General features: G+C 53.5%; 1 protein-coding gene and 1 long non-coding RNA gene across 5 annotated transcripts; one reads left to right on the forward strand and one right to left on the reverse strand.

The window, feature by feature from the left end:
• Positions 1-83: 83 nt before the first annotated feature.
• On the reverse strand, positions 84-26,826 carry PDE1B (phosphodiesterase 1B). Of its 4 annotated transcripts, none has more exons than XM_069580682.1 (16): positions 26,692-26,826; positions 26,482-26,604; positions 10,607-10,720; positions 9,269-9,451; positions 9,023-9,089; positions 8,578-8,694; positions 6,050-6,190; positions 5,532-5,632; positions 5,319-5,444; positions 5,100-5,201; positions 3,942-4,062; positions 3,558-3,639; positions 3,156-3,264; positions 2,644-2,774; positions 1,832-1,950; positions 84-1,376 (listed from the first exon to the last, which is right to left on the reverse strand). In XM_069580682.1, exons 2-15 carry the CDS (start codon positions 26,589-26,591, stop codon positions 1,847-1,849), a joined length of 1,608 nt encoding a protein of 535 aa, XP_069436783.1. In that variant the 5' UTR covers positions 26,592-26,604; positions 26,692-26,826; the 3' UTR covers positions 84-1,376; positions 1,832-1,846. The 4 variants fall into 4 exon arrangements, with proteins under 4 accessions (XP_069436783.1, XP_069436786.1, XP_069436784.1 ...); XM_069580685.1 differs by lacking the exons at positions 26,482-26,604; positions 26,692-26,826 and adding exons at positions 13,160-13,356; positions 15,086-15,158; XM_069580683.1 differs by lacking the exons at positions 26,482-26,604; positions 26,692-26,826 and adding an exon at positions 15,086-15,547.
• LOC138435715 (uncharacterized) lies at positions 1,913-6,473 on the forward strand. Its single transcript, XR_011255201.1, has 3 exons — positions 1,913-2,804; positions 4,834-4,938; positions 5,056-6,473. It is a non-coding gene; the product is annotated as an uncharacterized lncRNA (long non-coding RNA).
• Positions 26,827-27,344: the final 518 nt, after the last annotated feature.

Consider the following 27,344-nt stretch of genomic DNA (forward strand, 5'->3'; position numbering starts at 1 on the left):
CCAGGGTTTTGTCCGCTTGAAGAGACTTTGCACGTGAAGACGCCCAGTGCACTTTCACCCGGCAAACAACACACACAGCCAGGCCTGGTCTCCCTTCTTTATTGACCTCTGGCTATAGCAGGGTTCCGAGAGACCGAGGACAGGGGTCAGTCACATGCGTCTCTACCCCTCTCTGGGTGGGGTAGGAGGAACGAGTGGCAGGTGGCAGGTCTCAAAGACCGTGGCTACGACTTCACACGCACAGGGCCCACTGTACAAATGCATGTCTGGTATTTACAAGGAAGGAGGAGGGCAGTCACTGGACTTGGGCCTTTCCTGGGACAGAGCGGGGCCAGAGGAGCCTGAGGAGAGGAAGGGGCGGGGGCCTGGCTGGGCTGCCGGCTGCCTTCCAGCCACCACTCCCCACTTGCCCCAGGAAGGGGCCTCCTGGGCCGGGGCTGGAAGGGCGGGACCCTCTCTGTCAGCAACGCAGGACTGCTGAGGACACCTCACCCTCCCCATGCGCCCTTGACCCCAACCCAGCTCTCCCGCCTGTGCTCTAGGATGCATCCTGAAGGTGCTCTGCTGGGGAGACCTCAAAGCACTTTACAGACATTGGTCGGATGGGAGCCTCCCGGCCCCAGGGGAGGGGAAGGAGGCGACAGGTTCAGGACTCGGCCAGGGCAGGTGACAGGTCCTTGAGGACCCCCCCCACTCTGCCCCCTCTCTGGCTCCTCCTCCCCCAGTCACCATTCCAGAATGGGAGGGAGGGAAGACTGCAGAGTCTGGGCGGGGGTGCGGGTGAAGCAGTGCAGGTCTGGGGTACAGAGGATGCCCCCATTCCCAGGCCCTAGAAAGGTGCCATGCCCTGAAGGAGCCCACGCCCCTCCCTGTGCAGAGCTCTGAAAACCCCCAGCTTCCTATCCTGTTCCAGCCCCTCCCAGGGGAGGAAAAGGGGAACCCAGACCTGCCAGCTAAGATCTGGGGTAGGGGGCTGAGGAAACCCCCAAAATGTATTGCTTAGAAACTTGGAGGCAAAAAGGATGGGGGAGGGCCCAGGGGGCTGGCATCTCTGACCCTCCCCCCAAGCCCCGGGAAACCTCCAGGAAGCTCTCCTCCAACCAGTCATCTGGCCACGGGGAGAGTCCAGAGGCAGGGGGATGGACACAGTGACCATTGGGAGCCCGAAGTTTCCCAGTCTTGCCACCGGGAGAGTAGAGTGCACCCCAATGGGTGTCGGGTGGGGAGGGGCCCTTCCCCCAACCCCACAATCTCTCGCATTCATCCTTCGGGTGGGTTTTCTGTTCCTCGACGTCCACGCTCCCTCGGAGCATATGGGGGAGCCAGTCCCGATGGATGGTGCTGATGACATCGAACACTCTGGACTCAGTGAGGACCTAAGGGAACAGAAGACCTCAGTGCTCTGATCTCTGCCTTCATCTCCAGCCTGCCTTACCTTCAGGCCCGCCCCCAATCAGCGCCCGGTACAGCTGCACGAAAAATGTCCTGCAGAAGAAGGGCACGGGGGGTAATGGAATGAAGTCATGCCCTGCTGAGCTCCGGAGCCTGGGGCCTGGCTGTGCCTCCCCTGGCCCTCACTCAGAGCTGCTCAGCCCCACCCCGAACTGAGGAGCTGCCCCCTCTCTTCCTGCAGGGCCTGGACCAAGAAGCAGGACACCCCTGTGTCCCACCTAGGCCCCGGCTTGGGCCTTTGTGTTCACTTCCTCCAGGTTCCCATCTGGAAGGAGTGAGGGAGAACCTCGCCTCTGCTGAAGCCCAGAGATGCCCCTTCCGAGAGGCCCCTTCCGGACGCCCGCCTCGCCCTCCTGCCCGCCCACCGCCACAGGCCCACCTGGGCCAGGCCCCGCTAGTCCAGATTCCCGTTCTGGTTGTGCTCGTCTTCGGCAGGGGAGGCTGGGGCCTCTTCCTCACAGGGGGACAGCTCGTCAATGGACATCTGGTTGGTGATGCCTGCAGGAGAGCGGGAAGGAAGCTGGGACCAGACTGAGCAGGAAGTTTTCCCCAAACCCAAGGAATATGTGGAGAGAAGGGAGTGATTCTCACGCACTTCCCCTTCCCTCAAGCTGAGCTACATTCACCTGTGCCCACCTGGGGAGAGGCTCCCCAGCATTGCTAAAGTGCACAGCCCTCAGCCCCCACATCAAGGAAGAGATGCCTCAGCCAGGGCCACCTGGTTACCACAGCCTCAGGGCACCACTGGCAGGCCGCCAGTGTGCACGGGGCCCCTCGGGCGGTGCAATACTGCTGTCCCTATCTTTCTCCAGCCCCCATACTAGAACATTCCAGGTGGGTCAGCCTGTGCCTGATCCCTTTTCCCAACCCGGGGAAGGCGTCGGACACAGGGCTGCTTAAGGGGTGTCGGGAAAATGGACCCACTGCTGCTTTGGCTTCCCTGGTGGGTGGCTCAGGTGGTAAAGAATCCGCCTGCAACACGGGAGACCTGGGTTCGATCCCTGGCTTGGGAAGATACCCTGAAGGAGGGCATAGCAACCCACTCCAGTACTCCTGCCTGGAGAATCCCCATGGACAGAAGAGCCTGGCGGGCTACAGTCCACGGGGTCGCAAAGACTGAGCGACTAGGCACAGCACGGTTGCTCCATCAGCCGCCCTCCCGACAAGGCCTTATCCTCCCAGTGGACCCACCGCTTGCCGCCCGTTCCTTCCATTTCTGCTTGTTCTCCTGAATGTATTTGGTCCAGGTGGAGCGGAAGCTGACCACATCAGGGTTGGGGTCTCCCACTTCTACATCCAGAGAAGGCTGGCGCCACTGGAAGCTATAAGCAGGACCCGCCCACATTGCAGAGGTGAGACCCCGCCCGCGCCAGGATGGTCTTCCCAGCCCTCAAGAGCAGAGGGGATGGAAGCTTCATCCTTCTCTTTTCCCTCTGCTAAGTACCTCCCAGTTCCCACCCCTCTCCATACCTTCCCTTCTACTAGAAGGAAAATGAAAACAGCATTAGCCAAAAAGGCAGAAAAGACAGCTAATAGGAGAGGTTAAAATATGGAGGAGGGGGCGCGGGCGCAGGCCACACCCTCTGCCCGCATCCTTTCGCCGCCACGTGTGGCCCACAACAGAGGAGTCACTGTTTCTCCACCTCCCCCACCAGTGGGTTCTCTCCGTGGGCCCTCAGGCTACCCCAGCCACCCTCACTCACCTGGGCTGGTTTTTAGACTTGGAGTCGTCGTCCCCGGTGGGCTGGACACTCTTCTCAGCCACATCAGTGAGCACAGAGAACGTGGGCTCCACAATGAAGTCGATGAAGCCTGCAGTGCAAATAACACACGGACAAGGCTGACCTGGGGGCGCTGCGCAGAGGACTCTGCCTGCACGCCGGTGCCCCCAGCTGCAGGGAACAGTCACCTGGGGCTCAAGAGCTCCCAGTGGGGGCAACCTTTGTGATGATGTATGTGACCCCAGATAACTCCACCCCAGCCCTCCACACTCCAGCAGAGCGGCTTGCCTTGACAGGAATGGGGACTGGGAGCCATCTGACCTGGCCCAGCCAGCATCCTTGACTTTTCCGAACCCTCTCCTCCCTGCAGGAAGGGACACTCACCAATCTGGGACTGCGCCACAAGGGTGGAAGTGCGGTCACAGAGCGGAGAAAAGGGCAGGCCCAGCTCGGCCTCCTTGTCACCCTGGGGGAGCAGACAGGGCGGGGACTTATTTCAGTCTACCCGGTTGGGGTGCAGCTGCGGGTAGAGGGGCTGCCAGGGAGAAGAGGGGGCTCTGTGCCTTTGACCTGGAAATGAGCCGCATGCAAATACCACTGCCAGCAATGACTGTTAAGCTTTTCGGAGATGACATTCTATCCCATGGGTCTGGGATCAGGTTGGCAGCTGCAGGCAGCTGAACAAGGAGCTGGAGGAGCAACGGGGAACTTGGAAAACATGGGGGAGAGAAGGCCCCGTGGACAGGGGTGGGCAAAGATGCCCCCTACCTGGCGGAAGAATTCCTCCATGAGGGCCTTGGTCCAGCGGCTGTGAACCGACCACTGCTTGGTGGGGTGGCTGATGTCAGCAGCATGAAGCAGCAGAGAGAGGGCCTTGGACTTGTCAATCCTGTCGGGGCAGGCGGCAAGGGAAGGGAGACTGATCGTTTAGGAAAAGGAAGCCTGGACCATTCCTAACTTCCCATCACACTCTCTCTCTCAGATCTAATGTCAAATACCCTCTGAGATGAGATACACACACACATACACACACACACACACACACACACACACTTACATATGTATAGGAAACACCCCAAGTTCTCAGAATCAGAGGGCCCAGAATCGAATCCTCACTATACATTTCATACACTGGCTGTGTGATGTGCAGCAAGTTACTTAAAATTTCCATATTTCATTTTTCCCAGTTCTAAGTAGGAATCAAAACAGGATCTGCCACAGAGAGTTGTTCTGAGAATTAAATGACATACAACATATAGGTATTTAGAATAGTGTCTGGCACCTAATAAGTGCTTGGTAGATGTTAGCTATAATTATTATAATAATAATTTATTATTATGATTCGCCAACAATGACACGCTCTGACCCTGCCCACTCTCCCACACACAGACACCGTACATTAACACACACCTTCAGGACACACACAAACACAGTCTGTTCTCTCTTACATTCATATACTCCCACCCACTTTTAAGCAACATTAGATGTAATTATGACATTTGTTCTGTGTTTTTTTTTTTAACCTCACACAACTCTCCCAGTAGCCCTGTTAGAGCGGGGGCTGGCAGTGAGCTGTTGTGGAGGGGGGGCATATCATTTTCACTTCTCACACATGGGGAAACGAGTCCAGAGGGTTGAATGATTTTCCATTACATTCTAGAGTATGCCTGTCCTGAAGCTTCCCTGAGGACACCAATCTCAGACCCTCAACTCAAACGCTCTCCAATAGTCCAGCTGCCTGAGCTGTCCACAAACCCAAGGCCAGGTGCGTACATCCGTCACATACACCAGATACCCTCAGACACCTGGAGCCAGGAGAGTATCTACATCCTGGTAAAGACCTGGCACACTCACTGCCCTATGGATGCCCTCCGATTCACAGCCCCCTCACTCGCCTCTCCCCAGCCACACCCCACCAGAGGCCACCTCTCCAGCTGCTGCAAGGCTGTCTTCATGGACTTCACTTGCTGGAAATGGCAGGACATGTCTGTGGCCAACACCATCTCGATGACCAGAGCCCGCAGCTCTCTGAAGGGACAGAACCCGAGGAGTGATCAGCACTGCTAGACCGGAGGCCTAGGGAGCAGGAAGAGGGGGCCGGGGGGAGGGGGTCTCCAGGGATGCCCACGCCTGGCTTCTGCTCACACAAACTCATCCTTGGTGAGGTTGATGAAGATGTTCATCTCGTCGTCCTGCATCATTCGGAAAACAGAGCTGATGTGGTGATTCTCCAGCACGGAGCGGTCGTTGTACAGGATGGCACACTCCGACCTGCAAGGCACAAGGTCACCAGGCCCAGCCCTCTGCCGGCCACCGCTGCCCACCCTCCCCCACCCCTGCCACATCCCCACCCCTCACTTGGTCTGGATGTGGAAGCTGTTGGTGGTGCCAGTGTGCTCGTAGTCGTGGATGGCTGCAGCAAAGATGATGGCCAGGACCTCAATCTCCGACAGGCAGTGCTGGGAGAAAGAGACAGACGATGAGAGGGGGCTGACCCCCTGTCGGCCGCCCAAAGACCTCCACACACAGGCTGGACCGCTCACCCCAGCCCGTCCATTCTTCATGTCCAGCTCTTGGGCTAAATGCAGTCAGGTTTCTCAGCTCCCAGAACAGCCAAAGACCCTCCTCCATCCCTACTAACAATATTCCCTCTGCATCTGGCCACACAGCCCCAGCGCTGTCCAGGAAGTTACGGTCCACCCAGGAATTCTCTAGAGTGAATAAGTCCAACCTGACTCTGTAAAGACTTTAGGATGCCAAAGAAGACGACCGGAAGAGAGAAAAAAGGAAATGAGTGTATTGACTGTAGGCTGGACTCCCCGATTCTGCAGCCATAAGACCCTGAATCCCAGAAGCGTGACCTCCGGGGCACCTACCACCATCCCTGTGCGGAGCAAGAAGCAGTGGACCGTCTGGGTGACGTCAGCTGCGTGGATCTGGTTGTGGTAAGGGTTCTTGTACTTCCCGTAGCCTGTCTCCAAGGCATCCAGGAAAGTCATCAAAAACACAGTGGGAATCTGCAGCGGGAGAGGGGCAACTGAGATCTGTGGAGGGTGTACAAATGGCAGGCCACCACGGACAGAGGTCAGTGAGGCCCTTTCGTGAAGAGACAGCAGGGCTAGGGGAGCACTGGCCCTGCAGTGAACCGGGCTCGCACCCTGGCTCCACACCCGCTGGCTGCGTGACCCTGGGCAAGCCACGCGCCTCCCTGTGCCTCTGATGCTTAATGGAAGAGTGAAGATACTACCACCTACCTTGAATTTAATGAGATAAGTACAATACAAGGTACTTAGCAAGTGCTCTCCCGAGAGTAATTATTATTATTCCCCTGGAGATTTTTAAGAAGAGGAAAGAACATTTCCCTCCTACCTTCCAATCACCCCACCCCATCCCCAAACCAATACCATGGAGAGGGGCTCAGAAGCAGGGGAAAGAATAAGAAGGCCCGGAGAGGACCCTCTAGCCAAGGTAGATCACCCCTACCTCTGAGAAGCCTTCCCCCATCCTCTGTCCACCAAACACACACACACACACACACACACACATACACACACACGCACACGCACGCGCGCGCGCACTTGCCAGCGCCAGGAGCCAGAGCTCTATCGGGCTCAATCCTGTCTAGGTCTCTGCATATGCCCTGGGGTATGTTCACCTCCTTCCAAGGCCCAAGGCCCCCAGAGGGCAAGGCTGGTGTCTGCACCTGTCCCTGGATCTCTGGGGCTGCGAGGAGAGCAGGGTTCAGGGCTTGGGGAACCCTCTGTAGAGATGAGCAGCGGTGGCGAGACACAGAGGCCGTGCCCTAGTCAGTCAGACCCTAACATCCCCCGCCCCCACCCCTGGAGGGCTGTGCCCCAAATTCAGGGAATTTTAAAGGACTGTTTCCATGACAACTGCCCTTGCTTTTGCGTTGCCATGGAGTCCCTGGAGGAAGGGAAGGGAAGGGGAGGGGCAGGAGAGGGGCCGGGTGCCCAGAAAGGGAATGTGGAGCTTAAAAGAGCTGCTCCAACTGGGGTCCCTACTGGGCAAGGACGCTAGAGCACGAAGACTCCTCTCTCTAACTGCCTTGAGGCAAGGCGATTTGGGGCTGGGCCAAACCCAACCTGAGGTAGTGACTCTTGGGGTCCCCCAGAACCATCCTTCCTTGGTGTCTGGAGGAAGTCTGAGAGCCAGTTTGGAGAAATGTGAGCTGAGAAAAGTCTTAGGAAAAAGAAGACCCTGCTATTCTCTGTCCTGGAGAGGGCAGGATTGCAAAGAAGAAAATGAAACGGCAGAAGAACAGGCCTTAGGGAGGCCTGAAGAGAATCTCAGAGCATCCTACCAAAGTTCTGGGGACTCCCTTGAGAGACAGCATCCTACCAAAGTTCTGGGGACTCCCTTGAGAGTTGTTGGGAAAGGAGGAGTCAAGGGTCAAGGAAAGGCTGTCACACACCAGTACTCTGCTATAGTGAGGTGGAGGCAGAGGGTGGCAGGGACCTTCCAGAGCCCTCTGGGAGGGCCTTCCTACTGGACTCCTTTGACCATCCCTCAAGCCCCTCCATGGGACATGGCAACCCACTCCAGTATTCTTGCCTGAACATTTCCATGGATGGAGGAGCATGGTGGGCTACAGCCCATGGAACCGCAAAGAGTCAGACACAACTGAGCGACTGAGAGCACACTCATACATCCCCCTCAAAACACACACTTTCTTCTCCGACCTAACGTCTACTGTCACTCCACCCAAGTGCAGACCTAATATCCCCCTCATCCTCCAACTGCGGTTTCTCCACAAGGAAGTGATTTTTTTTCCAGTCCCTGTTCCCCAAAGACGCTCTCTCCTGGCACAGGATCTGAAGAAGATTTTAATCCCATATTCTTCCCGGCCAGCCAAGCTGAAGAGCAAATGGAGTTCACACCCTCCCTCCCCTCCTCCAGCCCTACCTAGCCTTGCCAAGAGCTGATCCTTTCCATAAAATTCCTTGGACAGAGCCGGAGGGGGAGGGGAGAAGAGCCCTCCCACCCCCCGCCAAAAAAAAAAAAAAAAAATGGAGAGACATTAGTCCTGCAGGGCACCAGCTGACAGCCTCTGGACCCCAAGCCTCCAGTGTCCACGGGCAGGAGGGCTGAAACAGGGGGCTGAATTGCAGCCAGGCTGGAGAGGACAAGTTAGGGGACAGAGCAGAGGAGGAGAGGGCAGAACCCTTGGCTGGATAGCCACAGGCTAGAACCTTCCCCTGGAAAGCAATACATGAAGCCAGAGGCTGGGACTGCAGCAAGAGGAGGAAAGGCCAGACTGCAGTGGGCACAGGGTGACTTCCCCGACAGTGAGACCGAGCCAGAGAGCCCATAGAATCTGCCTGTAGGAGCAGGGCGGTGGGAGTGGAGAACCCTGCCCAGAAGCAGAGGGAGGAGGCTGCCCAACCTTAAAGCGGCTGATGAGGTTGTGCCGAGTCAGCAGCTCAAAAACGATGGTCCTCAGGGCGTGGTCATCTGCTGCCCGGTTCAAGGAAAAGACATCAAAGCACCAAAGGTCCACGTTCTATGGAGAAACAAGGAACTAAGCAGGGAGACTCCCGAGAGGGACATCCCAGCAGCAGCAAGGGCTGCAGTTAGACTTCAAGGAGGACTTCCCAATGATTACAGACACATGGGAAGCAGGAAAATAAGTGGTAAACAGGCCTCTTTCTTCCCGGATATCATTCAGTATGGGAGTGACAAGAAGTCAGGAGTTTGGCTCTTAAGTGGGTCAAAGTTGTTTTGAGAACCAAGGAAATGACAATTTAAAAAGGAAGTAAAAATCGCCCCATAGGAGTCTGAAAGTCCTGAGGACTATTCTGCACAGCCCCCAACCTTCTCCCCAGGATCACCTTGAGACAGTTGAGGACCGCAGTGGAGTGGGTGGGGCCCACAGAGGTGTAGGTTCTCCGGAACATCCTGAGGGAAAAGAAGGAAAGGAGCCTGGGAGTGAGATGTGATCACGGGGTCTGAGCAGGCGGGGCTGGGTGGCCGGGCCAGGGGTGCATGGGCTGGTGATACAGCGGAGTGCTGGAAGACCCCACTGGGAAAGAGGGCCGCAGCGGGGGCCGAGGGAGGCGGGACGCGGCGAGCCTCACCGCTCCACGAAGATGCCAGCCTGCACTGCGTGCACAATGCTCCGGAACTTGGGCTTCTCTTCCGCTCGGCGGCCTTTGGCCCGGGTCTGCTGGGTGAAGGTGGAGGCCAGCCAGTCCCGCACTTCCGAAGGCACCGCGTCAGACCGCAGCTCCTGCAGCTCATCCTCCGTGTCCAGGATTTGCCTGAGGCCCCAGAGGGGGAGTCACAGAGGAAAGACTGCAGGTGCTTCCACAGGCTGGAGACCCTGAGCCCAGCCACACCCCATGCCCTGGAAACTCTCACAGCAGCCTCTCCCTTCGCTCGTCTCTCTTTTGGTCTCCCTTGTCTTTCTTTTGCTAAGCCTTTTTACTTCCGTTTCTCTATCTGATGTTGCCAAGGATGAAACAGGTCACTATGTGAGAGTGAACACCCCAATTCTGGAAGCATTCAAGCAGCCAGTGGCATGGATATCACCTATCAAGGATGCTCCAGACCAGCAACACTGTCCAGCAGAAATAAAATGCAAGCCATATATAAGTGATTCGAAGTTTTCTAGTGCTTGTGTGTGTGCTAAGTTGCTTTAGTCACGTCTGACTGTTTGCAACCCCATGGACTGAAGCCCGCCAGACTCCTCTGTCCATGGGATTCTCCAGGCAAGAATACTGGAGTGGGTTGCCATGCCCTCCTCCAAGAGATCTTCCCAACCCAGGGGTTGAACCCAGGTCTGTTGTGTCTTCAGCATTGACAGGTGGGTTCTTTACCACTAGCGCCACCTAGCTCAAATTTTCTAGCAGCCATATTCAAAAGGTAAAAAGAAACAGGTGAAATCTCCTTAAATGATAACTTTCCTTTAACCTAATATGCTCAAAGTACTATCATTTCAACATGCAATCAATATATAATATATTAATGAGACATTTTACATTTTTTTCCAAGTCTTTGAAATCCAGCATGTTTTTCTACATACACATGCACATCTCAGCTCACACTTGCTACATTTGAAGCCTCACTAGCCACGTGTGACCCGGGCAGAGCAGGTCTGGAAGGCCTCTGCCCTGGGAAGAAAGTGAGGACGCGATGAGCTTTAAAGTCCCTGCCAGCTCTGGAAAGGTCTTCTCCTGATAATCTGTGTTTGTCTCTCTCTCTGCAAGTCTGTTCCTCTGCCTCCTTATCTCTGCTGATAATCCTACCTACAGATCTATCTGTCCTCACTTCCCGCCTCCCTCCTCTGGCCCTGTCATGCGTGTCTATCCCCAGCCTTCTGTCTGACTCCCCGTCCCTGGATCACTGTGTCTGGCTGGCATCTTTCTCTTCTGTGTGTGGGTTTTCTCCCCGCCGCTCCGCGTCACCACTCTCACCGAGTTTCATCTATATAGACGGCCTCCAGCAGAGAAGCTGTGTACTCCAGGTTTTTCTTCAGCTCCTCAATGTTTACCTCCCCGTTCTCCAACTGCTTCACCATGTAGCGCAGCCTGTGGAGGGATTGGGGGTGGGTGGGCACAGAGAACCTGCTTAGGCGCCGCTACCTTGTCAAAAGAACAGGATACCTCTAATAGGATGCGTGTTCCAGAAACAGCCACAGCCTTCTATAGCACATTAATCTTTCTAACAGAATAACAGCAGCTAATGTTTTTCATCACAGGCCATTGCCATCGCCTGTACTAAGTTTATCTACCCTCCAAAGTTAAACCCCAGGCTCTTCCACAGTCCCCACCCACCTTTGACCTCTCAACACCTCCCCTTTAGTCAGTGTTTCCTGAAAACTCTTGTTTAGATTGCCTGGGGCCCAGCAGAATTAGGCAGGTACAAGCCCCTGGGGTGATGTTTTGAGGATGATCTGTTTCATAGTCTGAATAACCAAGAGATGAAACTGCCTATTTCCCTCTGATAGAGGGCTTTGGGAACAACAGCCATCAAAAGGGCCCCCAGCATTCTTTCATCATGTCTCTTGGTTTGGGCAGGGAGGGGGTATATGTCCACAGCCCCTCTGTCCCTTGCAGGGATGGCGAAGACACAGAACAAAGACCAATCTGAATGCTTTCGCCTGGCCTCACTCCATCCAGGCAGAGCTAATGGATTATGATTCCAGAATCCATCAACGGGGACAAAGCGCAAGATTAACCCCTGCCTCCCTGGTGTCACTCCAGAGAGAGCCTCTGGCAAAGAGTGACTATACCCTTCCCCTACCTCTGCCGTGAGGCAGCTTCCCCCAGAGCCAAAGTGGTGAGGATGGGGTCAGGGGTCTCACTTACTGGATGCTTTGCCTGAAGAGACCATCCCTCATATTTTGCACTCACGAAGTCAGGGATTAACCGGGTGGTTTCTTAAAAGTCTGCTTTATGACTACCTGAGACCAGCCCAGGCAGTCATAGGTACACAAAGCTCTCTGACTTTAGGTGGTGATTTTAAAGAAAGCGATGAAACATCCCCCTCTGGCTCCTTCTCCCAGCTCTGCCCCACCCCACCTAAAAGCAAGGTGAGGTGAAACAGTGGCCAGCACAATTCCCCACTGAGAGGGGCTTCAGAAACCCAAGGTCACCCTATGAGTCAGGGAGAAGAGTATGAGTCAGGGAAGAGAGGCTGAAATTAGCATCGATTCCCAGGGATGCTGGGGGAGGGAGAACAATGGCATTCCTGAACAGAAGCAGCTCTAGAATCCTGGGGTCTCAGCAGCTTTGGAATAGGGGCGCCCAAAATAGCCAGCCCCAGGAAGCATCACCGGCCAACTCTCACCCCAGGGACCAGCAGTCCTGGCCAAAGACAGGTCTGAATTGCAGATGAGGCAGAAAGGAAAAAGGGAAAATGGCGGGGAAAGAAGCTGGAGGAAGGCTGCAGCCTCCTCAGTGGGTTATCCTCAAACTGCACCCCCAGCCTCCCTGCTGCACCTTCTCCACGTGAAAAGAGCAGGCAGTTCCATGAGGAAGAGCCCTGGTTCCGTACAGCTCAGCCCCAACCCAGGCTTCACTAGGGAGGAGGCGCAGAGGCTGACAACATAAAGGCTTTCCAGCCAATAAGCTGGAAAGTGGCGACTGAGAGCCGACCAGGGATCACACAGCAAAGAGGTACCGCTGTCTCTAGGGCCCAGGCACAAGCTGGGGCTGCCCTCTCCCGGTCAGTCCCCATGGCCAGGGACACTCGAGTCTGGGGACACAACCCAGGAAGAAGGCCCCTGCTCCGATCTTTTCCCATCCCAGCCCTAATCTTCCACTTCAATCAGCCCTTTTTACAACGGAAAACTCTGCCCACTAGGGGTCAATGCCCACCACCCAAGTTCTGCCTTCTTTCTGGAGCCACCCTGGGAAACACACATCCTAGCACGGGCTCCCAAAGTGAGCAGCCAAGCCCACGGGTGCTCATTTGCATGTATTCGCATAATCTCTTAACAATGCTGCCAGCTCTACATTTTAAAAACTGCTTTCTCCTACATTATCTCCTTTTATCCTCACAGTGGGCCTAGAGGGAGGGAGGGGGGGAAAGCTGTGCAACCCTATTTCCAATGCAGAAACGCAGGATCCCAGCACAGCTCTGGGAGGTAGAAACCCCACATTCAAACTTTTCACTTCCTCAATATGAGCCCTGGCCAAGTCACTTCTTCACCAGTGTCTACCAAAGTGTGGCCTATGGACCACCGGCATCGGAATCACCTGGGATACTGGTGAAAAATTTTATTCTGGGTCTCCCCACACACCTACTTCACCAGATTTTCTAAGGTTTGGGTCCAAGGATCTGTGTTTTTAACACACATCCCAGATAATTCTAACTCACCCTAAAGTTTGAGAATCTTTATTTTCAACCTTCAATTCCTTCATCTGTAAAATAATGAGGATTATAATAAACTACCTGTGGTGGTCACGTGGGCAGCACTAACCACCCCCACCCCCACCGTGAAGAGCTGCCGCTTAGTAGCTCACTCGTGTCTGATTCTTTTGCAACCCCGTGGACCGAAGCCTGCCAAGTCCTCTGTCCATGGGATTTTCCAGGCAAGAATACTGGAGTGGGTGCTATTTCCTTCTCCAGGGGAACTTCCCGATCCAAGGATCCACGCACCTCCTGCTTTGGCAGGCAGATTCTTTACCACAGAGCTATCCGGGAAGCCACCTGGGAAGAGCTGTTAATAAGAGAATTAAACGCAATAACTCATGCAAAAAGGCCTGGCATATACACTGAGGCTCTACAAACATGATGTGTATTAAAATTAACTGACCAGCATCATGCCTGCCCTACCCAGCTCACACCTCACTCCCTTCGAATCCAGCAAGCACCTGCCTTCTTGATCCAAGTCCAGGTGAAGAACAGTGAGCCTAATTTGGATGGAGGCTGGTAATTAGGAAGCCCTCTAGCAGAGGAAATGAGAGGGTGATAATGACCATGATCTCTCCTTTATAATTACATACCACAGTCACCTTACGGGGATGGTTATATGATTCGTCTAGGGTCACACAGCTTGTCTATCTCAATCAGGTTGGCCAGCCTAACACTCATTCTACTGGAGCCTAACTGTGCCCCAAACACCAAAAGTGAGGAAGGACCCCACTGCATCATAGCTCCTTCAGTGTCAGGCATCTGTCCTTCACGGGGTGATGTTGTCTGTGAACACCATCAGACTCACAGGAAACTGGGGGTGTCTTGATCGCACTGACTTGTCTGTCCTAGCAGCTGTGCTCAGACCACACAGCATGTGCTCAGTAAATGTTCATTGAACAAAATAAAAGGGAAAGGGGGTAGATTAATCAGGTGGGGGGCTATCTGCCAGTGCTCACAATTGAGATCTCAGCCTAGGGAGAAGAGCGTGGTTGTAGGCTGGCTTTCAACACACCCCTCCCCCCAAGTTCCTCCCGCCTCCACCCCTCGATCTTGTCCAGAAGTTCTTTTACAGCTCCTGTTGAAATCTGAACCCAACATGATCCAGATACCAGAAGGAGAGGGGAGGGACGGAAAGAAAGATTAAAGAGTAAATTTGACAAGCCGGGTGTCCAAGGAGGGGGCCTGGACTCGGGCAGCTGGAAGGATCCAGGTGCTAAATTTCCCCCTCTTGGAGTTACATAACCTTCCCCACGACACTTCCTGGCCTGGTGGGGGGCCTCTCGGATTCTGACGCGCTTTAGAATTAGGATCTCCCCAGACCCACCCAAAGTCCTCACCTCGCCATTCGTCTGCTTGGATGGGTAGGATGCTGACCCCTGTCCAGTCCTCATCCAGACCTAAGGAAAACTGGAAGCTCCCTTCCCAAGAGTCCTCCCACTCCACTCCTAGCGCTGGTCCACCATCTCCCCTTCTTCCTCCTTTACCTTCCCCACACCACGGGAAAGTCTCAGGGCCTGACCCCTGGAGGACTCAGTCTCTCCCAGCTCTAGTAGCCAGCTGGAAAAGGTAGCTTCTGGGCAGTAATAATCCCAATGCCCCAGACAAGTGCAGCTCTCCAGCCCCCATCAGATGCTCTGGTGATTTCCAAAGCCCCTTCCCATTACTTCTGGCACCCACACTCCCTGAAGGATCACTGTAAGTAGAGAGCTTAGGACAGTAGCCTCAAGCTAAGGGACTGGGAGTTGAAAGAAGAATCCTATCTCCTTTTTGTGTTTTTAAGACCAGATGAGGAGATACTGGAGGAATGTGAGGTCTTAAGAATGCTGGGGTTCAGGAGGGAGAGAAAGAGGGAAAATACTGCTAAGTCACCTGCCACTGCTTAGTCACACACACACACACACACACACACACACACACCCATATGGGACTGTCAAGTCTTGATCCTGCTCTTCTACCAAACTACAAGTAGTAGACCCACAGCAGCCTGTCCTCCGGTCCTCCTCCTCCCCTCTCCCTTCCTCCCTGGAGCCTACCTGAGGATAGGACCCTGGAGGTGACTCCTCTGCACAGGAACAGGGCTGGCCATAGGAATCAAAGTTCTCTACTTCAGAGTATCAAAATGCTGCCCCCCAGGCCCCTGGGCCCCTGAGGGGAGTGGTTCCCTTTTAGGCCCCTGACTTCCTTCTCTAGGTCTCAGCAAAAGTGACTGACTGACTGAACAGAGAGAATTTAGGGGAGGGGAACAGGAGGAGCCTAGCCGGAACAAGTGATGAGGCAGAGACCCAGCCCACAACTGGGTGAGAGGCCGCGGGAAAAGTTTCACATCTGAATCGGACTGAAAACAAGAATCTGTTCTCAGAAGAATCCCAGAAAGGACAGAAATAGCATAAGCCAGCCCCTTGCTCTGAGGAGGTGGGGCTCCTCTTTCTGGGGAAGGAAAGGGTTAGCAGGAGGCTTAAGGGGACAGGGACAGGGAGCCATCCTGACTTTGTCCTGAAGAGGAAGTCTGCAGTGGAGTGGAAGGAGCCCTCCAAGAGCGCCCCAGCTAGGCGAAAGCAGATTTGGCTCCCTCCCAGGGTCTTTTTTCCGGGGCCACTCTTCAAAATGAGCTTTAACCCACCTGCAAGGACGGAAGCAAGACAGGAAGAGAACTAGAAACTGCAGAAAGGGGGCCTGCTGAAGTTACGGATCCGGGTATCCTTACCCAGAGACCCGCTCAGTAAGGAGGAAAGCCCCCACCCAAGCAGTGACTGAAAGTCAGGACTTGCTCATCGAAACGAAACCGAGAGGCTAGGAGAGTTGAATACTCCCAGCACCAGTTTTCTCATCTGTCAAACGGGAACTGGGAAATAACCGTGAACTGACTGGAGAGAGGTCTTTCCAGCCCAGAGGCAGAATGACGGGATAGCCCACGAGGAGCCTGCGGGACCAAGGCCCCCTCTCTCTCTTCCAGGCTTTGCTCGCGCTCAGGTTCTAGGAAAAAGAACCCGGCCTCTGCGGTGCGGGGTGGATGTGCGCAAACAGCCCCAGCCCGCCTCCCGATTGGCTATGGGGTGACGTCACCAATACAAGCGCATGGGGGCTGCGATTGGTCAGCGGAGGGGCTGGGCGGGGCCTAGGAGAGCCCGGGTGAAGCCTAGCGCAGCCGGTGAAGAGGGTTCCGCGCAACTACAATCTCCTTCATCGACGGTCTAGGGTTGATGTAGGGGTGAGGAAAAGCGACTAGAGGGGATGAGTATGACAGAAGAAAGAGAAAAGAAACGGGCTAAGAGGCAGGATTTTATGATGGGAAGTCTTGCTTCATCGTCCACTGCACCCCTACCCACCAAAAGCAGGGAGAAACTAAAATACCCTGTCACTGTGCTATAGCCTTGAAGGATTATAACCAAATGAAGTTTGGAGGATTACTGGGACGAGTGGAAGTTGGCTTCAGCAGCAAAGAGGAACGAAGGTTAACTGTCTACAAGGTTGTGTAAACTCTTGGTAGCCATGAAGCAAGTGTTTTTAGAGAGAAAGGACCTGGAACTGCCCCTCGGGGATGAAAGACAAGTCATTCGGCCTGCTCTGTAGAAAAGCTCGTTTGGAGAGAGAGAGACGGGGTGGGAGTGGGGGCAGATGGTACACCAGCAAACACCAACTCAGGGCAGTGTCCCCTCCTCACCTGACTCCAGGCCCAGCCCCCAAGCCAAGTAGGCTCTAACCCCAACCCTCCTACTGGAAGGTAGAGATTTCTTAAACTAGAAAAGCTCCAGAGAGGATATCTTGTCCATCCCTCTGCTCCCTTGCCCAGTAGAACCAAAACTAGTTGGACAAATAACGGCTTACCACATCACCCCAAGTACAGACATGCTGCATCATCCCAGTATGCATCCCACCACGCTCATCTCACCAGCCTGTTATTAACTCTTCCTAATTAGAAAGGACATTGATCAACCACTGTCCCTTCCTGGGGGAAAAGGGTTCACACATACCCACTCACCCTCACATGAGCACACATGCCACACTCTACTTCTGAGTTAAAGAGACTGAGAGCAAGAGCATAGATGTGATGACCCCAGCGTGAATTCTCCTCTAGCCATTAAATGTAGTTTTAAAACAGCAAGCAGCCCAACTATCATGCCTCCCTCCTTGGTCTATCCGCACCCTTCCTCACCTGCCCTGAAGAACAGGAGTTGGGATAAGGGATGAGCAAAGCATAGGTGACTCTGCCCCTGGTCAGAAAAGAGGGGTGTAAGGGGTAGTGGCTGGAGGGCTGTTGAGGAATGGATTAACTGGCTGATCTAAAGGCTTAAAAATCTCAGAAACTGAAAAAAAAAAATCAAGGAAATCATCTAAATCCAGTAGAAAGAGGATATTAATTAAGATCAGGAGATCTTGCCTGCCTTTTAGCACTATGTATGACCTTGAACAAGACACCCTGGGCTCCATTTTCCTTGTCTGTAAAATGGGTAAGTTCAAGCTTCATGGATTTCTCACAAGGGATCATACAAGAGCATTTGGGGAACTGTAAAGTGATGGGTGAATGCAAAAGAGTACCATTTAGTTTTTGTTTTTGTTAATTCAGCAAAGGTTCATTACAAGTGCTCCATGAACAAAGCCCCCTGTGCCCACCCTTGTACCCAGGGCCCCTGAAATAGAAAAGCCTGTATCCCCACCACCAGCATCCCAGATGTCAGGGGCTCTTCCCTGGCTCCTTATTCCACAGAGAGCAGGGAAGCAGAAACTGGGGACATGCCGAGCACGGAGCTCCAGAAACCAGGAAAAGCCAGACCCCCACCTTTCCCAAGCACTGCCACACCCCTGGTTTCACATTGCTACACAGGCAGCCCTGGTTCGGGCGGCTGGCTGGGCACGGTGGCGGAGGTGGCTCCAGAGATAAAAATAGCCCCCCTAGTGACAGAGCTAGAGTGCCATCCTTGGAGGCAGCAATCCTCAGGTGGACACGGCAGCAGTGATGCGAGCTCTCTAGGCACTGGGCAGAGGAGCTGGACGGAAGGAGGGTGGAGAGCGGATGGGCAGCACCTGGGAAGGGGGATGGGTAGTGGGGGAAGGAGAGAAACCTGACAAGTGGAGCAAGATGGGGGGGGGGGGCGGTGGCAGGAGAAAGGGACAGGAAAGGAGATTTGAAAAGTGCTGCAGAAGAATGTTTGGGAAACACTGAGGAAGAGGGAAGGGAGTCAACTCACACACACACGTGTGTGTGTGTGTGTGTGTGTGTGTGTGTATGCAGGCAACTCCCCCTCTGCCTCCTGCCTAGAACCGTTTCTAACAGGTGTTCCTTGCAACAGCCCGGCGCAGCTCAGATCAGTGAGGAAGTGGGTAATCTAAGTAGCTAGAGCCTTAGCCCAGAATAATAAGAACCCAGACATCCCAGCTCCCTGCCCAGTACACAAATGAGTCACCTCTCCCTCCAGCTTCAGCCCCTGAAAGAGGGAGGAAAATAGGAAGGTGGGCAGGAAGGTGAGGGGAAGACTCAGAACTCTAAACTTTGAACCCAGCTCAGAACTCTGGCTCTGGTTCACTTGGCCACACCTCTTCTCCCTCCCTGCACGATTTAATTCTGCTCATTAACCACCTCCACATGGACCACCCCACCAGCCCTCCGAACCACATCCCAACAGATGTTCCCAGCAGATGCCCTGCTTCTGGGGAACCTAACAGATGTTGAAGGTGGCCTGAGATGGGAGAGCGAGTTGGAAGCTTGGCAAGGGACTGACTGCCAGTGCTATGGGAGTAGCTCTAAATTGTGGATCAGCAGGATTTGAGTCTGGTCCCAGCTCTGCCCCTACTTCACCAACTATTTCTGGGCATCAGTTTCCCTCTCTGTAACACGATATGGTTCTCAGAGTCAGTGCCTGGGTTGGAGACACTAGGAAAATAGGGTGCCTGAGTAGGAGTTTATCTTTTTTGACTGGCTCACTGCTTCACCCAACTTAGCCCCGAAACTGATGCTTTAAAGGAAAAGTGTGGCTTTCTTCTTTATCCCAGGGAGATTACATTCTAACCTCCATGAACTTTCCAGGAAGTTCTCCTGCATGTCTATCTTCAGTCCATCTTGCTTCAGTGAAAAGAACAGCATATTTTCTTGGCATTTCATAGAATATAAAGGAAGAGAACAGTCAGGACAAAGAAGTGTTTGGGATGAGTCTGGTGCAATTTGATTTATTATAGTTCTCTCAGACTGGGGTTGCTAAAGCTACTGCTTGTAGACAGGAGGCTGGGGTTTAGGGAGCCTGGCAACACTGTCAGCATGCGTGCTCACTCAACCCGACAAGTTTCCAAACAAGGTGGGCACAGAGGCGAGAACTAGGAGGATGGTGCCAAGTTAGATGTACAAGAGCTGATGAACAGAGAAGCAGAGAAGCCAAGGAATAGGAAGGAAAGAAGCTTCTCTGGCCCCCAGGTCCTGTCTGCCAGAGAATCATTAAGCCCCCCTGGAAGGCAAGCTCCCTTCTCAGCCTAAACGGTGCCAACACCAGCTGGCCGCCTAATCATCCCACTGCAGCCACTGTAATTATTGGCAAGTCTGACTTCTCCTTGCAGCTGTGGAATCAACTGACCTGGGGACTTGGCTGAATCCAACATGGTACCACCTGAGCACCCGCTTTGCAGCTTTCCTCCCAGCCCTGAGCCCCCAGGCCTCTCCCTGGATATGCCCTTTTCCCCACCACACCTGCTTAGCCATCAAAACCCCATCGCAGCTCCCTCAGTGGACTTCTGCCAGGTCTGGGATGCTGAAGTTATATCCTAACCTGCTCTTTTCTTCCCAGACAGGGAGAAGATGTAGTAGAAGATGCTGAGGGGAGAGGAGCCTCTGTAGGACTGGGGACGTGGGGGACAGAAGGGCGAGGGCTCTGGCACTAGGGACCTCCCTGCAATGGGCGGGTCACAACTCACTTTTCTACTTTTCCCTTCTGAGTAGCCCTTCTTCCCCCTGAAGTCTCCTCTTGGCCTCACTCACTGTTCCCAGGATTCTCTCCCAGTTCTCTTGGACCATTAAGTCTTCCTCCTTTAGGGGACAATCTCATTATCTAACAACTTCCAGTCTCCCAGTGGTCTCGCCTGCAGCCCACCTGCTGCCCTGGTTCTGTCCCCCTTTTCCCTGCTGCTGTCCTGGGGACAGCTGGAAAATAGCTACTCAACTTCTGTACCTGTGAAAATCAGTCCCCTGAGACTCAAAGGCAATTACCTGGCTTTCTCCCTAGAGGAGCTGGGAGGATGAGGTCACTGAGAAGGCAAAAGAAAGGCCTTGTAGAATACAGGAGTTGAGGCTGAACTCCTAAGGTGGCCTCAAAGTGTGCCTGCAGCAAACTTGCCCTGAACCATCACAAGGACACCTGGGCCTGGAGAAGCCCCACCCCCGGGGTGGGCAGGGATATTTCCAGACTCCTGGCCAGGGTGAGTGGGGACTAGGAGCACAGAAGGCCAGAATGAGGGGGTAAGCCAAAGGGAACAGGGAGAGAGAGGAAGAGGGACACGAGAGGAGAGCACCATAGTGCCCGGCAGAGAAAGAGAAGCCAGAGAGAGATGGAAACAAAGGCGGGAAAGGGCAGAGGAAAAGATGCAGGAAAAATCAAAGAGGAAAACAGAGGGAGCAGAAAAGCTGAAAACAAGTCCTTGATGATCCCTTTAAAGACACAATAAGAGGAAAGATCTCTCTTGAGTTTCTTAGTTCCTCCGTCCCAGTCTGATGGGGGTGTATGAAAAATAAGAGGGGAAGATGTGAGAGAACCCCTGGCTTGCATTGACTTCAGGAGCTCCCTGCACAGGGGGGCAAGTGGAAGGGGTCTAGAGACATCCACGCTTCCCTCCCCCTGGGTCTCTCACCTAGCCTTCCAATTCCAGCTTCATCCCCAACCTACTGCATCCTCCTCCTGGCAAAAGTGCTAACTGCAACCTCAAATGTGGGATCTCCATGGTCTTTTTAACCAGCCTCCAGGGCAAGAAGAGTGGTAGTTGGGTTCTAAGGGACTATACAGATTCTTTAAAATAGAATGTGTCATAGCTGATCATATCACCCCAGGCCTAGAGACTTAGGATAAATGCCAGAGGGGAATTTCCCCAGTGCTTTTGGAACTCACCAACAGCAGTCCCTAGGTACCCTGCACCCACTACATCTTACAAGGGCAATTGCTCCATCCGCTTCTAGTTTGCCCAGCTGAAAAAAAAAGATGATAGAGAGTAAGTCTGTCATCTTTTCTTTTGACCTTAGAAGACCACGCCTTTTGTGGGACAGCCCTCCTCCTAGCCCACCCAGCCTCCTGTTCCCTAAGCTCAGTCACCTGCCTCACCTTCTCCAACCACTCATCACCAAGACTCTTCCAAATCAGGCCTCAGACGCCAGGACTCAAACCTACTATATCATTCATATTCCTGCCTCTTGAATCTTGATTTTTCTCATCATCCAAACCAATGACTGCCCATTTATTACTATGCTGCTGCCTCTTCACCCAGCAAGCTCTCCCAGGCTGAAAGTGCATCAGAGTTTATCATTTAAAAACCACTTTCATATGGATGATACCAAATAAAGAACAGGGACGCAGAGAGACTATGTGACTTCAAGATCATGCAGCTAGCCTTTGGCAGAGGGGGAACAGGAACTCAAGCCTCCCAATATTCTCTCTGCCCCTCCACTGCCACCACCCTGCCTCCCCGGTCTCTCCCCTGAAGCCACCTATTCTGACCAGAGGTTGGTGAAGTTCTTCCACTGCTCGGAATTTGAATTCCCCCTCTCTCTGCACATCCCCCTCAGCTTACTGCAGGAATTTTCCACACTCAACCATCAAGAGATGCCTCATTCAAGACAAAGTTGATGGGGGAAATAGAAACCTCTGATGGGAGAGGGGATATAAAACCCAGGGAGGAGGGATTCCCTTTGCCAGGGTTGGAAATAAAGGAGGAAGGGGCGACCCAGGGAGGAAGGAACTAAAAACCCTTCCCACCAAGGCCTCAGAGAAATGATGCTCCTTCTCCAGAGGCCCAAGAAGCCACCGTTTATCCCACAGTCTTCATGGCAGCTCCACAGCCATGTGCAGAGAAAGAAGGAGAGCAGCACAAAAGGAGCCACAGAAGCTCATTCCGTGGGGCACACCCAAAACGGGGGCAAAAGCTAGAAGACGCCAGTGAGGCGTCCAGTCCGGCCCTTCGGCTGCTTTCTCCTGTGCATTTGCTCTCCCCAGGATTGTCCAAAAACCTGAGCGTGTCACAGACACATACGCAGATCACACATATATATCATTCCATTACCTAGACACACTCACATGCACAAATACATCATCTCATTCATACATAGGGCAATGTCGGGTATTCAGGTAAGTGCATATTTATTTTCACACATACTGTTTCTAAACATACAAACAAAGAGACATCATTATGGAACTCTGATGTCACCGGCTGTCCTTGTCAGACACATCAGCCTTTACCTAGATACACCAGATACATACATATAAATGTCAGGCATTCACAGTTTCATTCTGATACATCTTGTTCACATACCTAGATTGTTTCTGTAACTCCTTCAGTTCCAGGCTCTGTTCGGAGGTTCTCAAACCCCACCACTTTTGAGCATCATCCTCTAAAAACAATAACAAAACCAACCTCTCCTTTTCTCCAATTCCCATGCCTACTCCCCTCCCCCACTGGACACAGGAACACACGCACCACAGAATCAGAGACGGAACTGGGCTCTGTGACATGTACAGGTATACTCATTCATTCACGTGTTCATTCCTTTAATTAAGAGCAATTATTGAGTGCCTATTATGTTCTGGGTAGCACACTAGATTCCGATGCAACAAAGATGGGTAAAAATAATCCCCGACTGTGTCCTTGCTCCAGCTCCCCTGAAATGACCTTGAACCATAGCTTAGGACATTGAGTCTAAACCATGGAAGCCTGAGCGTGCACCATGTGGAGAAAGGAAAAGAGAAAGGGATTGTTTTATACTATCCCAAGGAATAGGGAAGTTTGTCTGTAAAATTTCAAAAGAAACTGGAGCAAAGAGAAGAGAGTGAGGCTTGTACTATCCTGAGAGGGAGAGAGAGAATTCATATATGTCCTTGTACTGTGTATACCCCCCTCCAAAGTAAGCGATGAAGCAGAAACCAGAATGGTTGAATTTTACCACTTGGGTGGGTGTCATAAAACAAGGAGCAGGGGGCCTCCCCTACTCTCCACTCTCTGTGATGGCGTTGAACCATATGACAAGCTCCACAGAATCAGGGACTGGGTCCATTTTGCCCTCCACCATATCCCCGGCATCCAGCACCTCACCTGCCCCACAGGAGGCACTCGATTAAGAGCTGTTGGATGAATGAGTGAGCTAAGGATGGCAAACCGATCTCCACTCATAGTTTTTCTTGTTTTGCAAAAGACACCGAAAAACCTTTCCATTTCTACTGGCCCTCCCCCACATTCCTCAAGGCTCTCTGGTCTCAGAGAAGAGTGGGCAGACTAGCCCAGTCCTTCATCTCAATGTTAGAGATGCTGAAATTTGTCCTGGTTCACCCATTATCCCTGAAGTGCCTCGCTCAGTGTCTCTCGTGCCTCAGCTTACGAATCGGCTTAGTTAGGAAAATTTCCCCTAGGTAGAGGTGAAATCCAACAGCTAATATGCTCCAGATTCTGAATTTATCTTTGGCAGAGTGCTAGTATGGAAAATAGAATTCCTGGATACCCTTCCCAAGAAGAAATTGCCCTGCACAATTATATTCATATGGGCTTTTTTAACCAGAAGAAAAAATATCAGGCCCAGTTTCCCTGAAGAGACCCTCAGTGTCCCAGATTAGAAATTAAAAGGGTAGTTGGGATGGAGGAGATAGGACATGTTAAGCAGCAGAATATATATATTCCATCTGTCTTCATTTGACTCTGTGCGACCCCATGGACTGCAGTCTGCCAGGCTCCTCTATCCATGGGATTCTCCAGGCAAGAATACTGGAGTGAGTTGTCATTCCCTTCTCCAGGGGATCTTCCAAATCCAGGGATCGAACCTGGAATCTCCCGCACTGCAGGCAAATTCTTTACTGTCTGAGACACCAGGAAAGCCCGTTCAGCATCTAGTCCTGAGATAATCATGCCCATCTCCCTGCTTCCAGACTCCATAGCCCCTTCCCACCTGGGCCTTTTTGGGTACAGGTGATGACTGGGGTGGGGGTGGGAGTTCTATTTCTGTTTAAGGTGGAAATGCCCTCTTTGCTCACCTCTTCAGAAACCACTCAACCCTGAGAGCTGTCTCCCTCTCCTACTCAGCAAAAAATCCTCAGTCCTTTGCTTTCCCTTCATCTGACTGGCAAAGCCTCCCCAGGATTCAAACAGGGCCAAATCCAGTAAGCTATCAACTTCAGATCTCCCTTGGTATCAAGATCTTCCTCTGCTTTGAGACTGGGACTCTATCCTTGGTAATTAATATTGAGGAGATGGTACTTCTCTGGATAAGTTATGACAAGTAGCTGGCACTCTTAAGGACCAGATTGCTGAAGTGAGTGAAAACCAGAACAATCTCATAAGTAAGATTAGTGATCCTTGTCCACCGTGATCTCCTGCAAGGATGTCTCAGCTAACAGGCTCTGTAGGGGCAGCTGCCTCCACTCCCTTCCTGCCCTGGGTGTCAGTGCCTCCTTCTGAGGGTCCTGTTTTCTTGCCATAGACCACTTCTCACCCTAGAGGAAGCAACTGCAATCTGCTTCCAGAAAAGCTTCGTGGTTAGAAAGGTGTGGGAGAGAGTGAAATGGGTAGACCCACCTCTTTTGCAGGGCCCCTTACCTGGAACAGAGGCAAGGGAAAGATATGATGAGCCACTCGTGCTGTGGGAAAGCATCCTAGGATGCTTGGGTTCTCCTATTTCTAGACCCTGAGGTCCCTTCTTTGCCTTTCAACCACTTCCCTACCTACTCTTCTTGCCAGCTTCGTTACCATCAACAGAGCAGGGTTTTCTATCAAGAATCACCCGGGTGCTCCTCCCAACAAAAACTGATTCAACCCGATTTTCCATTTCTTCATCCCAGAACCTCATTCCAAGGATTCATGGAGCCTGCAAGTTGCCCTGGCCAGAGGCAGCAAAGGAGGGGACCAAGAAGCACATTTGGATTCCAAGCCTTGTTGCCCAATGTGCCTCCATTCTCCCTAAGGCCTTTCTAAGCAGCTGGTATGTAAATCAGACCCACCAGCCCAACATAAAGGCATCATCTTATCGCCACAGGTGAAGTATTTTTAAAACAACACAATCATAAGCATCTATCCATATTCTATCCCCATCTCTCCCTCTGCCGGAACCTAGAAATGAAAAGCTTCAGTGCTCACAATTGAGAATATTGGGGAGCAACTGCGTGTTGAGGCTGTGTTCCCTGTATTTCCTCACCAAACATCTGCAGCCTCTCTCCTAGGGCCATGGGGAGTCATAGCAGGGAGAGCAGCACTTTCTCTTGTTTTCTGGTTAAGGATCAACAGACTGCAGAGATTATCGGGTGGCAGCTGACAGAGAGATAAACATGGTACATGGCTTGTCTTTGAACCAATCCTCTTCTTCTCTGATAAGCAGGAAGAAAACTTCCTCTCCTTCCCTAGAACTGGAGTATGGGACACCTGAATCTTTCCCTTTCCCATTTATTCCTTTCCACAAGCCCTCTTCCTGCAAAAATAAGAAAAGATGCCTCGATGTGCTTGGAGATCCTTGGGAGACCCTACAGTGACAAAAAGGCTTTGACAGTTATTGCCCCAGTCAACCAATCTCCCCTCACCACCACCCCAGCTCCCAGGCTGGGGCTCTGCACCCTCTCCCCCAGGACAGGGTTGCCCCCTTCTCTAGATCCTAGGTGGGTCCCCCATCATTAATATGCAGAGTGTGTTTCCAGGCCCCAAGAGAGATGAACAGCTCGGGAACGGGGCAACCCCACCCCCTCTACCCTCTGTAGGATGCAGGAGGCAGAAACCACCAATCCCAGCCAAGATTCGTATGACCCACAGGTTGGCACAAGTATCCCCATGCACTGGACCTGCATCTGTGTGCAGTCACTCTACAGACCTCTCTGTGACCCTGGGACACTCATGCACACACATGTGATGTGCCTCACATCTACCCAACCCTGGATACTCACACATGGATACGTGTGAGTCAGCCTGGCACCTCCTGAAAGCTGCCCGTCCGCAGCCCTGCCAACACCGCAAATATTGTGCCGCCTCTCTGCGCGGCATGTGTCACCCGGGGGTCCGCAGGCACCTCGTTAGCTCTGCAACTCCTAAACCCGCTCCAAGCGGCCGGCTTGCTGTGCACATGCCTTGCACATGTGGCCTGGCCACGCGTGTCCGGGCAGCTTATGTCCTCGCACCTGCCAACGTGTGTGCCCCAGAGAATCCACCGGCCCGGCTCCAGCTACACCCCCCCTCTTTCAGGCTCCCTGAGATCCCTTCCCCCGCTGGCCCGGAGACTCACAGAGACCGGAGCTTAATCCACATCTTCTTGCTGGGGGCCGACTTCAGCTCCAGGGGTGAAGGGCAGTCCGACTCTAGCATCTCCGGAGGGCTGCGGGGGGACAGCTCCATGCTCAGCCTCCGTCTACGGAACCGAGGGAGGAGACAGCACCGCGGCTCAGCTCAGCCCCCAGCTGGCAGACCCGGGCCCCCCAGCCCAGCCCCTTCCCACCTGCGGCTGGCAGGGACCAGCCAGGCCGGGGTCTCTAAGGCTCGGCCCAAGCCCGCAGAGCTGCAGTTCCTGCGGCTCCTCCTCTCCCGCTGCCCAGCCGAGCTCTGGGCTCCCAGTCCGAGCTCTCCGCGCCGCCGCCGCGCGCTGCCGGAGCCGCCTCCTCGCTTCTCTCCTCCTCCCCGGGCCGGCTTCCCCTCCCTCTCTCCCCCTCCCTTCTCCTCGGCCTGCCGGCTCGTCTCTCACTCCTCGCAGCCTCTCCTCCCCCTCCCGGAGGAACGCCTGGCAGCCGGGGGCACAGGGAGACGGCAGCGCCCAAGGGCGAGCGCACGCACCCAGGCGCCGGGTGCGGGAGGCTGCGTGTGCCTCGCGCGGGTGGATATGAGTGCGTGTTGACAGAGCGCAGCGCAGGCGGCGGGCGGCAGGACTTCGCTGTGGGCGGTGGTGTGGGCTCCCTGGGAGTGTGTTTTGAGTTTCCGTGTATGTGCCTGTTGTTTCATGTATCCCCGCGTGCCTAGCCGCCGGTGCGTCCCAGGCGTGAGGGAGAGGTCGGGGAGGAGTCCTGACACTCGCTGAGTGAAGCCACCTACCCCCAGAATCCAGCCCCAGACGAGACCCTCACACGTGTGCTCCTGCCTTTGAACGGAAAAGTACAG

This window comes from Ovis canadensis, chromosome 3 (genome assembly GCF_042477335.2).
Source record: "Ovis canadensis isolate MfBH-ARS-UI-01 breed Bighorn chromosome 3, ARS-UI_OviCan_v2, whole genome shotgun sequence".
NCBI lineage: Eukaryota > Metazoa > Chordata > Mammalia > Artiodactyla > Bovidae > Ovis > Ovis canadensis.

Excerpts from the sequence above, each read along its gene's own strand:
- PDE1B (XM_069580682.1), bottom strand. The coding sequence starts at position 26,591 with ATGGAGCTGTCCCCCCGCAGCCCTCCGGAGATGCTAGAGTCGGACTGC. Across the intron at positions 5,202-5,318 it reads CTCACCAAGGATGAGTTTGT|AGAGCTGCGGGCTCTGGTCA; the intron begins GTGAGCAGAAGC and ends CTGTCCCTTCAG. Across the intron at positions 3,640-3,941 it reads TGGAGGAATTCTTCCGCCAG|GGTGACAAGGAGGCCGAGCT; the intron begins GTAGGGGGCATC and ends CTGCTCCCCCAG.